This window comes from Sitophilus oryzae, unplaced genomic scaffold, assembly GCF_002938485.1.
Source record: "Sitophilus oryzae breed Bouriz unplaced genomic scaffold, Soryzae_2.0 scaffold_496_pilon_pilon, whole genome shotgun sequence".
Classification (NCBI taxonomy): Eukaryota; Metazoa; Arthropoda; class Insecta; order Coleoptera; family Curculionidae; genus Sitophilus; species Sitophilus oryzae.
In genome coordinates, this window is record NW_022147080.1 from 2414822 (window position 1) to 2428332 (window position 13511).

General features: G+C 32.3%; 1 protein-coding gene across 1 annotated transcript in view; it reads right to left on the reverse strand.

The window, feature by feature from the left end:
• LOC115886775 (B-cell receptor CD22-like) overlaps nucleotides 1-4636 on the reverse strand; it is an 83099-nt gene extending 78463 nt beyond the window's left edge. The window contains exon 1 of the mRNA XM_030906059.1: nucleotides 4429-4636. Within this exon, the coding sequence (XP_030761919.1) occupies nucleotides 4429-4632 (204 nt within the window). The 5' untranslated portion in view covers nucleotides 4633-4636. The remainder of the gene's footprint in view (nucleotides 1-4428) is intronic.
• Nucleotides 4637-13511: the final 8875 nt, after the last annotated feature.

Below are 13511 nucleotides of genomic sequence, written 5' to 3' on the forward strand. Positions count from 1 at the left end.
GATTCTATAGATCTCAGAGTATGATATAATATAAGCTATAGTAGTGGAGTGCTTTAAGCCCTTATGGGATACAAACCTCGGAATTCATTTACTATGAACGAATTTTTTAAACTTTTTGCATTGTATTGTTAATAAAATATATTACAAATTTTACCAATTTAAATTCTTTGCTTTCATTTTAGTATTTAAATAAAGACACATACATATTCCGGAAAAGCTCTGTATCAGGATTCCTATTTGAAATTTTCACTCCAAACCTTTTACAAAATAAGTGTTTAATAGTAGTTCACATTTAAAAAATATTTTTATAGATATACAGGGTGAGTCAAATATATACAGGGTGGCCCATCGAAAACGTTCCGCAAGGCATAACGGCCTGGGTAATTTTTTTTCAGAAAATCCAAAAACACGTCAATTTTATTTGTGAGGGGGACAACTTTTGCCCCAAAATTAATTGCAAAATCTTCAACCCTCTAAGCGGGGGTGTCATCCCCCAATTTTTTTCAAATGGGAAGGGGGGTCAAGTGGTACCGCAGTGAAAAGGGCTTTCTATTCTCTATATATTCTCGCTTCGTTTTTGAAAATCGGTCGAGTCAATGAGAAAATATGAAGGATTAAAATTTGAAAAGTTTATTTAAACGTTTACCAGAGAAATGATAAGGATAAATTCCTTCGACCAATTTGAGGGTTTTTCGTATTATTGCTAGATGTTTACGCATTTTTTTCACTTGCCACAATGCTGAACAATCAAGTGTGGTGTGGTAACAACGATCAGGTGTGGTAGTTGCTAGATAGCTGTTCTGTGAAAACTGAATTTGCGTTGAAGTTCTTCTCAATATCGTTAAACTTTTTAACAATTATGGTGTACTCACTTGCAGAAAAAGTGGAAATAATCGAACTTTATTTTAAAAATAATGAATGTGGCAATCGGGTTGCGCAGATATTCAATGAACGCTACCCTGACAGACACCTTTATGGCAAAATTGTTCACGAGTTAGTAGAAAAATTTCGCTAAACTGGTTCCGTTATGAATAAAAAGAGGTAGAGGGAAAATCCTGTAGTAAATGAAACTATGGAGATATTCGTATTGGGCCAAGTTGTCATGGATAGTACGCTGAGTACAAGAAAATTAGCCAATGAGACCGGCCTGAATCGTACAAGTGTCCAAAGGATATTAAAAAACACAAGTTCCACCCGTACAAAATTCAGTTGGTACAAGAACTCAACCAAGACGATTTTGATCGTCGCTTGCAATTTTGTGAAACTATGAGTGAACGAGTGGCGAATGATAATAATTTCCTATTTAATGTGTGTTTTTTCGGATGAGTGTACTTTCTTTTTGAACGCTGTCTTTAATCGGCACAACTGTCGGTACTGGGCTGAGGACAACCCCAGGGTTTTTCACGAGGTGCAAACACAAAACCCTCAGAAATTGAACGTGTGGGCTGGTATTTTTGAAAATTCTATTGTGGGTCAGTTTAACGATATTGAGAAGAACTTCAAGTCACAGAACAGCTATCTAGCAACTACCGCAGCTGACTGTTCAGCATTGTGGCAAGTGAAAAAAATGCGTAAACATCTAGAAATAATAAGAAAATACCCTCAAATTGGTCGAAGGAATTTATCCGTATCATTGGAGAAGCCCTGGAGACAGAACACGGAACCAAATAGACTACATATTGACCAACACCCGCTGGAAATCCTCCATTCAAACAGCACGTACATTACCAGGGGCAATATGTGGATCAGACCATCAGCTCCTATTTGCCAAAATAAAACTCAAACTCAAAACACCCTTCAACCACATAACACCAACAAGATTAATAAAAAGAAACAGCGAAGAAATTCTCCAAGCAACTGACAACCTCAACAGAAAATACAACAGCCCAAGAAATATGGGAAGCTTTCAAAAAATGCACAACAACTGCAACAGGGTCAGAAAAAGAAGATCAACCGATAACACGAAAACACTGGTTATCGAACGAGACATTCCAGATCATCGAAGACAGATGACTTTTCCACCGGAAAGGCATACATACAGAAGAAGAGAAAGAAGAACTAACATACCTGAATAAGGCAATAATACAAGGAGCAAGAAGAGACAAACAACAATTTTACTCTGATATATGCAAAGAAATCGAGGGACACAGTCTAAATAACCAACCAAAGACCTCTTCAAAAAAATAAAATATATTACCAGGGACTTTAAAGCCAGAAATTGGGCAATCGAAGATCAAAATTGAACTTTAAGAACCAAAAAAGAAGACATTATTGAGGTGTGGAGATCATATTGCTAAGATTTATACAAAGACAGTGAAGAATATAACTATGTCGACCACCACGAAAATTCAGAGAAAAAACCGGACATCCTTAAAAGTGAAGTTGAATTGGCCATAAACAAATTAAGATACCATAAAGCACCAGGTTCAGACCTAATGACAGCAGAAATAATAAAAGCCGTTAAAGAACCTGGATTAGAAATGCTTCATCTGATCTGTAATAAAATATGGCACACAGGAGAATGGCCCGACGACTGGACACACTCCACCATTGTCACTCTCCACAAGAAAGGGAGCATACATAAGTGCAGCAACTATCGTACAATTTCCCTCATCTCACATGCCAGTAAAGTAATGTTGCAAATTATAAATGAAAGACTGAAAGCTTTTCTAGAAAGAGAAATTCCAGCAGAACAAGCAGGTTTCACCAATTGCAGAGGCACTCGGGAACATCTTCTGAATATGCGCCAAATCATAGAGAAAGCAAGAGAATTCAACATTCCTCTTTATATTTGTTTCGTAGACTATAAAAAAGCTTTCGATAAAGTCAGATGGCATCACCTGTGGAAAATCTTAAAGGAAGTGGGGGTACCGCAACACCTTATTTTACTTATCATTCAGTTGTATCAGCACATTACAGGATCAGTTAGAATACTGGATTCAGCTTCAAAGGAATTTTCCCTCGAACAAGGAGTCAGACAGGGGTGTATATTGTCTCCTCAACTATTTAACATATACGGAGAATACATAATGAGAAGGTCGCTAGAAACATGGGAAGGAGGCATTTCAATAAATGGCCAAAAAATAAATAATCTACGCTTTGCAGATGATACAACACTACTTGCTAACAGTCAAGAAGAGTTAATCAATTTAGTAAATAGGGTAGAAAACGAAAGCAATCGGCTCTGGAACTAAATAAACAAAAAACCAAAATTATGATAGTTGATAGGTAACATAACAACCATCCAAATATAAGTCATATCGACCGCTTTGAAGTAGTTAAGTCATACGTATACCTGGGATCACTATTGACAAATACAGGCACATCGGAAGAAGAGGTGAAGCGTAGGTGCAACATGGCAAAGGTAGCTGTTGGGAAACTGACCAAGATCTGGAAAGTCCGCCAGATTTCAAGAGCCACCAAAAACCGGCTAGTGAACTGTTTCGTACTCCCAATATTGAACGTATGGCTGCAAATCGTGGACTCTCAGGCAGGCGGAATGTAAGAAAATCGATGCTACCGAGATGTATTGTTATAGACGTATGCTCCGTATCCCATGGACTGAACGCCGTACAAACGTTTCCATTATAAATGAACTTAATATTACTAACAGGCCTTCTTGTAAAATCCGACTAAAACAACTAAAATATTTTGGACATATAATGAGGAGAAGTCCGGACAATATGGAAAGACTCATAATTCAAGGCAAGGTGGAGGGACGTAGACCACGTCGCCGCTCTCCAACTCGATGGATAGACCAGATCACGACTAGCTGTAGCAAGCCAATGCACGATGTCATCGAGATGACAAAAGACAGAGGCGCATTGAGAAAAATCATCCATGATGTAACCTGTGACCCAAATAAAAAAAAAGTTCCTATGAACATATCCCCTAAAATACTCCCCAAAGACAACCCTCGAAAAGTTAAATAAAAATAATATATTTTGTTTATTTTTAAGAACATTGGTAAAACGTTTTTCCTGAAATTTGGTACTCTTACACACATTTTAAGTTAAGGTCAAACCGAACGGCGATTGTGAAAAATTCCGTAAGACCCCTGAAAAGGTACTTTCCATTAAGGTACAGAGTATTACTGGTGGTATTTCTTTTATCCTTATAGATAAAATAATTTCAACCAATGATATAAAAAGCTAGAACTTTTTTACGTAAAACAGGTGCTCTTCGTTTAGTTCGAAAAGTTAAACGGGTTTCAAGATATTTGCGTTTAAAGATTACGATGCATCGATTTTAGTATTAGTGAAATGATAAAATGTAAAGAGATTTTAAATAAATGAATCTCCTGATTTCGCTAATGCTAAAATCGATGCATCAGAACTTTTAAACGCAAATATTTTGAAAACCGTCCTAATGCCAAATGAGGAAGAAGTAATATTTCTAAAGTATACTATTATAGAGGCTGTAACTTACATCAACGTCGATTCCTGGCAACGGGAATATGACGGTGTTGGGCAGTTCTTTTGGGACGAATCTGTAAAATTCTCTGCTACCCTTGTACCATTTTACTGTGTATAACTGATCTCCTTCTAAGTCGTATTTGCACTGTAATGTAACAGTGTCTTCTACGCGTACTGCCACGGGGATCACCACTTCGAGCTCTTTAAGACAGTTCATACCTGAAAAAGAAAAGGAATATATAAATATATTCTTTTTTTTATTTTGAGTTTTCTTTGACTTATACAGGGTCCGGCAATAGTGCGTCGGGCATCTGTAGCTCCTAGAATAAAAAACTTGAAAATTTTGTTTAAGTGCAAACCTAAAGTATGTACCAGGATGTATTTCAGGAAAATATTTTAACTTCTATAGGGTGGCTCAAAAAAGTGTGAGTGGACCTAGATGATTTTTTTTAAATGGAACACCCTGTATATCATTGCATTTTTGGATTCCTTTCAGATCACTTTACATACACCTAAGATATGAATAAATACATTTCGATAGTTTCAGAGATATTAAAAAATAAATCAAAAATATATATTTTTCAGCCCTTCTTAAAAAAATTATTAAAAATACCAGAACTGTTCTGAAATCAAAACGATATTAGGTATTTACTTCAGATAGTCTGTACTTACTGTGCTATAAATATAAATAACGTAAATTATACAGGATGTTCAAAATTCTACGCCAAACTTTCTAAAATATAAAATAATTTTTCTTCGTTTTTTTAAATGGAACACCCTGTATATTATTTTTTCAATAGAGCGAGAATTAAAAAATAAAAATTTTTTGTATTTACAGTATTTCAAAATTTTTAACGGGTTCGCAGATATTTGCGGTTTTATATTTCATATGGCATTTTCCACAGTAAATTTTTATCATCAGCCACCCAATGATTTTTCTCTCGTATTTTACCATTGAAAGCGCCATATGAAATATTACTGCGTGTATCTGCGAAACCGTTAAGAATTTTGAAATACTCTAAATACAAAAAATATTCATTTTTAAACTCTCCATCTAATAAAAAAATAATATACAGGGTCTTCCATTTAAAAAAACGAAGAAAAATTATTTTATATTTTAGAAAGTTTGGCGTAGAATTTTGAACATCCTGTATAATTTACAATATTCATATTTATAGCAAAGTAAGTACAGACTATCTAAAGTAAATACCTAATATAATTTTGATTTCAGAACAGTTCTTGTATTTTTAATAATTTTTTTAAGAAGGGCTGAAAAATATATATTTTTGATTTATTTTTTAATATCTCTGAAACTATCGAAATATATTTATTTATATCTTAGGTGTATGTAAAGTGATCTGAAAGGAATCCAAAAATGCAATGATATACAGGGTGTTCCATTTAAAAAAAATCATCCACGTCCACCCACACTTTTTTGAGCCACCCTATAGAAGTTAAAATATTTTCCTGAAATACATCCTGGTACATACTTTAGGTTTGCACTAAAACAAAATTCTCAAATATTTTATTCTATGAGCTACAGATGCCCGACGCACTATTGCCGGACCCTGTATATATTATTTATTTTTTTAGGGAGATTATTCTTGGCTTTAGGTTGTAGCATTTTCATTTTCAAAATGCTACTTTGTTTTATTATAGACGGTATTTTATTATTGTATCGATATTCTTTTTACATTTCTACAACACTTAAATTTCGGAACGCTCTCTATCGAAAATATTGGATCGTACCCTGGTGTATCGACAAGACGGGAAACGTCAAAATCGCCACCTCGGATTTGGCCGTTACCGAGGTCACTGTGCCATTTTGAGAATTAAATTTATTTGGCTGGTATTTTTCACAATATGGGAAAAATATTGTGATTTTGTTGTCCCATAGATGGATGGAGATCCCATATAGTTTTTGATTGTTGAGATATTAATGGATCTATAGTTTTAGTAAGATTTTCTTTGACATTCCATTCGTTAGAAAAAACCTTCACATGCCTTTCTTTTAGATTCCAGTTTTTTTGATGGGTGTCCAGCCCTTATTTGAGACGAAATGTTAAATAATTATTGATTGTGTGCCTTCACAATGAGGTAAATTAATAGGTACCTTCGTAAATTTTTCGAGTTTTTTAAAATGTAAGGTGAAGCTAATACCGTGCATTTCTTTTTAGGTTTTTCTACGTATTTTTCTCAGCATTTTTCCACGTATTTTTCTTCAAGTATTTCTAGACATTTTTCTAGACGTTTTTCTGCAAGTTGTTCTGCATATTTTTCTAGAAGTTTTTCGCCAAGTTTTTCCACAAGTTTTTCTTCGAGTTTTTCAATCACCGAGTTAATCAGTAGCAGCCTGTTCGGTTAGATTTCAGCCCTGCACCCCTCTGAGAAGAAGTTGGATGCTATGATGTTTTTTATCATTAAGAAGATCCTTTTTTTAGTATAATTTGGTATACAAGGCCAGTATATTTTTTTATAGTAAACTAAACTTTTATTAATTTGATTTTAAATAATCATTAGTTTGTTAAGAAATTAACTATTCTTAACATTTCACATTTACCGGTTAAGTACTTGCCTTCAGCATTACTTTAACCCTTAATTTATAAAATTTAGCGTCCTGTTATGTTTTATTTTTTTTTAACACTTTAAGTATTTGCCTTCAGCATTGCTTAAATTTTACTTGTATTTGATTATTAAAATAATCATGTTATATTGATTGATTATTCAGATTTAACATCTATTTATGTTCTACCTTTTATATCATTATGATCTTTGACCTGTAAGGGCAATCTTGGGTACAGATTTTAATCTTTTTCCCTTTAACTATATATAAACAAAAAGGTTCATGAATCTTCGTAATAAGTCAAGTCAAATTTAAATATTTATTATACGAATATAACCAAGACCGTCTCTAAAAAGTATTCTTTTTATATTATAATTGTTTGAATAATATTTGAAAAGATATAATTTGATTTTAAACAAGTTTTAAGATAGAGTTTCTTAAATATAATTCTTGTATATTAATGTACATAACTGCTGTGCCGAATAGGTACCGAATATTTCTAACAAGTAATAAATCTTATTTTTTTGGGTATTTGAATTGTTTCATTGGTTGATCCGGTCTCTCAAAATATTTAATAGCTATACTAATTTTAGTTTCTATTCAATTAATACACTTAGCATCTTTTTGAAATAAGTGGCGCCCTTTGGTATGCAGTGTAAGGTATAGGTGGGTATCATTTTTTTATCAAGTGCAGAAGCAAATGCTTGTTCCCATCGCCTCCGATATAAGAGTAGCCCTTCGCAATATTTTGACTTAAATTTTCAATAAAAGGAAAGTTTTTGTCACAAGGTCGCTATTTTTTGTGTAAGATATTAATTATGTTAATAATGTTTATGAATTTATTTCTTTACTCTCCGGCACAAAAGTCTGATGTCTCATCACTTTTTATTCTGTAATTCGATTTCTATGATTATGATATCAGTGTGAAGGTAAATTTATTGGCATTATTTTTTATTACTTTAATGGTTTATATTCTTCGGTTAGGTGGGTTTATACTGGGGTAAATCAAAACGTTGTTTTTTGCAATAAATTCAAAACAAACTGTGGAAAAAATGAGACGGGAATTTTGGATAAAAAACACTTTTCTGGAATCTTAAATGTATTCCTAACATTTCATTTTTTAAATTATCCCATTATCTTCATTCCTTTATGAGCCACACATTTTTAAGGAAAGTATTGATTGCAGAGATTATTTTATTGACAAAAACAATATTTTTATAACAATTTTAATAGCAGCAATAACAGCTCGAGGTCCTCGTCGTATCGAATGAATAAGAGTAGTTATTCTTTCTTGATCTATAGCTTAATGAATATCAAGCTAGTTATTTATTTTTAGATACACTCTATATGAATACTTTTTTGGCATATGCAGAATGTACAAAGCTTTTTGTGCCATTTAGGGCCATACGTATGACTAAAAATGCATATTTTTCGAAAAAAACGTCGTATTTTCCTTAAAACCAAAAAAAAAAATTAAAAAACCGATCAAATTGTTTTTTCTAATTTCAATACAGATTAGTTGTACTTGGTAAAAATTTCGATTTTTTAAAAATTGTAAGTTTGCGGTAAAAAGATTCTTGATCAAATTTTCACACTCTTATAAAACACCCTGTATACGAGAATTCGTTAAATATATTTTGGAAAACCACATCAGCATCTTAATCACAATAGATTCATCTAAAAACTGGTCCAAACCGCATCCCAAAATCTTTTTTAGTTCAAGAGATACTCAACTTTAAATTAACCCTAAAATTTTGCTTGTCCCAATAATTATGTCCGGTAATTTATTTGACGAAATTGTCCACAAGAACTACATAAACGCTTTCTTTACTTACGCACATACGCCAGAAAGAAATCTGACAATTAGCCTGTTTGTTTCACTTATTTTTAATGGCCAAGCCGTAAGGGGAATCCTCCGGGTTCCGAACGTCGACGCATCGGCCTGGAACGAAGCGGTTTAATCTTAATCGAGATCGATTCGGTTACCCAGTAGTAATGTGTCGATCCCGCGGATCCCGCACGGTAAATCCCACAACTTTCATCCCGCGGAATCTCAGAAGGATCTCAGACCCAGCATTTGCGGGATTGCATTCCCTAATTAGGACAACGGCCCAGCTACGTCGAAGCACCGGTTTCCGAGGGATCACCGAAGTTAAGCGACGTTAGACGATGCGAGTGTATGGACGGGTGAACGTCTGGACACTCTGTCGTGCTGTTGATCCATGGCAACAGTGTAAAATATATTGACACACGAGAACAATGAGAGCGGATATCTTATGAGTAAGAGTCGATTTAGACACTCGTCAAGTCAATAGAGGACATTGACCATGATATGGCCAAGGTCCGCGTTTCGGATTCTGTATCAATAACGTAAGCCCCGTCCAGATTAGCTTCTGCGCCAAAAAGGAGACGCTAACGCAACATTTACTTTTACTTTAAAGACAACGATTAATATGAGTACCAAAATATTTTAGATACTTTCGCAAAAATAATGTGATAAATTTTCTCGATAGTTATTTCGTTACGTCGATAGAACCGAAAGTCAAACCTCTATATAATAGCGCAATAATCTAAGAAAATTTCCGCTGTAATTACGTTATTTTTAAAAGCTTTCCCGATCAAAAGCCTCGCCCAGAGCTAAGATAATCTGGAAACCAGACTAGCGGAAATTAATCGAATTAAACAGAAAAAAGGACACCGAGAAGACGCCTTAATGATTTTTTATGAAGTGTAAGTTAGCGGCGACACCAAATGGCACTCTCCAGGCCGAACCTGATTAAAATTTTAAGGCTACTTTATTATCCTTTGTTGGATTTTTAGCCCGAGCTCTTAATTCAATTAAAAATCGATGGCAATGATTACTTAAAGGATTTATAACGGAATTCGGGATTCGCCTCCGGCTGATGCCGGGCTTCGACTAATTAAAAGGCTGGATGTAATTAAAGTTGTTTTCCGGAACGATGATAAAGCTTTTTAAGTGATTTAAAATAAAGATAATATAGCGTATAAAAGATCTTATCAAAAACAGAGAATGTAAAACAATGCCAAGTCTTGCAACATAGCTCTTCCACTATAAAAAGTTGTATCTCATGTAAAACTACGTGGGTAAATGAACGCCATAGGTTTAGCATTAAAAAATATGTCTCAAACATCACGACATGCCATTTTTAAACCTTCTTTATTGCACTTATGAAACGTTCGATAGGTTTGTCTTTCTCGAGGACCTTACTTTGCGCATGCGTATTAAAAGTTGGACGTATTTCCAAAATAATCACAATCAAGTTTATACGATTTAGAAAGTACAACTAATCTAACCAACTTTTCATTGCCATCATATTGTCATAATCTTGTCATAATCATATGTCACAATCTTATTTCCATTGTGTAAAGAGGCTTGTTTTTTGCGTTTTTTAATCTAAAAATTGTATTAATTATAATTACTCTTTTATCGACCGCTGTTATACAGGGTTGTTCACTACATACGACACGGAGTATTGTAGCTAAACGATTAATTTTTTACAAATTGTGAGTTTTGGGTTTGCTGAAGGACTATTAGAGCTACAATTTAAAAATATTTTTACAAGATACAGAGTGTCCCAAATAAATAAAAATATCAAAGTTGTATTTTTTTTAAATGGAACACCCTGTATATTATTATATTTTTAGTTTCTACGATTAAAATAAAGGTAAGTTTGATAAAGGTTTATTATACTTAAACCTTGCCGTTTTTGAAATATTTTCAATTTTGTGAAATTGCAGTTAAAATTTTAAGGCTTCATTTCTCCCAGGGTATCAAAGTTTTTAATATTAAATATTTACTGAAGTTTATTTATTGACCAGTTATTGTGTTGCAATAATAAAAATTATACTACCTTATACAGAGTGTCTAAAATTTTATTTTAAATAATTACTAGCTTTAAACGGCAATAACTTGTTTAATTTAAATGGAACACCCTGTATATTTTATGAGAATCAGATGTACAATTTAATTCTCTTCAAATTATATTATACCATTTTTTACCTATCTCTTCACGTTTCCGTAGAAAATGCATTTTCTTGTAATTTTAAACTCATTTATCAATATACTCATGGAATACTGACATTTTGGATTATTTTTAAAGATTTACCAAATTTTTTAAGAGTACAGATACTAATATTGTCAATCAAACTACATTACATACATACAAATACTAAAAAATTGAGTTTTGTATGTGTATTAGATAGTGTGGTAAAAAGTAACACATTAAAAATGATATTTTATTTTTTAACAAATGCTTATTTATAACAGCAGAGACATTCATTTTCATAACTTATTGTTATATTGATTTCTGATTCAAATCCACATTTATTTAGAATAATTTATTAACGAACATAATTAAGTATGTAATTAATTAGTATTTGGGCGAAAATAATGGTGGTATATTTAATTCATGGTATACTCTTTTATAAAGATTTAAATAGTTTTCTTTTTGCATACAAATGGGCTAGTAATATTATCATTTTGCTAAAAACGATAATATTACTAGCCTGTACATTTGTTGCTTTAAAAACAATCTAAAATGTCAATATTCCATGGGTATATTGATAAATGAGGTCTAAATTATAAGAAAATGCGTTTTCTACGAAAACTTGAAGGGATAGGCAAAGAGTGGTATAATACAATTTGATAGGCAATTAAATTATGCATCTGATTCTCCTAAAATATACAGGGCGCTCCATTTAAATTAAACAAGTTATTGCCGTTTAAACCTACAAATAATTTAAAATAAATTTTTAGACACTCTGTATGAGGTAGTATTATTTTTATTATTGCAACACAATAAATGATCAATAAATAGATTTAGTAAATATTTAGTATTAAAAACTTTGATACCCTTGGAAAAATGAAGCCTTAAAATGTTTACTGCAATTTCACAAAATTGAAAATATTTCAAAAACGGTAAGGTTTAAGTGTAATAAACCTTAATCAAATTTACCCTTATTTTAATCGTAGAAACTAAAAATGTAATAATAGACAGGGTGTTCCATTTAAAAAAATACAACTTTGATATTTTTTATTTATTTTCTGTATCTTGTAAAAATATTTTTAAATTGTAGCTCTAATAGTCCTTCAATGAACCCAAAACTTACAATTTGTAAAAATCTAATCATTTAGCTACAATACTCCGAGTCGTATGTGGTGAACAACCCTGTATAGCCAAGGATGCAAGTGTGTTCAGTGAGAAGTAATTTTAAGTTTGTGCAATTATATTTCCATTTTTTCTCGTTGGACTTTCTAAATACTCGTAAAAATGACTAGAAAGTGTTTAGTGTGTGAAAGTTCTAATATAAAGGTCCCCGAATGATCTTTTCATAGGCAAGTAAAGTATTCAGTTGTTCTTTTATTTATATTAAGCCACATGCATACTTTCTACTTATAGATTTCCTAAGAATATTGATATTCGTAATGACTGGCTAAATGTATTTTTTATATAATTTAATTTTTGTGACAATAAACATTCAATTTATTGTTCAAATATAAGCATTCTACATATTAAATTTTTAAAATTAATGTTCAAATTTGGCGCGCAGAGATAGGTTCTCGACAAGAATAGATAGAGTAGAAGCACCGCGTGTGCAACAAAAAAAGAAGATAAATGGAAGTCGTTGATATGTTTGGGACAGTTTCCATAGTGATTTACTTATCCACGATCCACGTAAGTATATATACAGGGTGTTTCAAAACAAATGCGAAAAACTTTAGGGGTGATTCCTTGTTCAAAATAAAGGGTAGTTTGCTATATAAACGTTGGGTCAAAAGTCAACCATTAGGAAGATATCGCGGTACATAGATGGCGGAAAAATAATGTTTTTATTTTTTATCTTGAAAACGAAAAGAGATAGACTAATGAAATTTTATGGAAGCATTACTGTTATGAAAACACACTTTCTGGTAATTTTTTCACTTTTTTAAAATGAGTGGAAGGGGTTGAAATAAACTACCCCTATCATTCTTGTTAACGAATTTAAAGAAAAATCTTATCAGACACATGCAGAAAAATTAATTTGGATAGCTCAGTTTGTTTAGAAACTTTTTTATCTCTTGTGTTTTTTTGATAAAACTCACCGATTTGAAATTAAAAAATAAAATGTAAAGCATTACATGTCAGGACAAAAAACATTTTAAGATTAAGGATCTAGTGATAATAACGATAATAATAATCATCTAGATAATAACGTATTGCAGTAGTGTAATGTCAAATAAAATAATATTAGGAACATCTTAAAAAGTAACAGCGGCCTACTAGATTTTTTCCTAAAAAAATTACAGCAGCCCACTAGATTCTTTATCAGAAAATGTTTTTTGTCCTGACATGTAATGCTTTACATTTTATTTTTTAATTTCAAATCGGTGAGTTTTGTCAAAAAAATACGAGAGATAAAAAAGTTTCTAAGCAAACTATCCTAAAATTAATTTTTTTGCATGTGTTTGATAAAATTTTTCTTTAAATTTCTGTTAACAAAATGATAGGGTAGTTTATTTCAACCCCTTC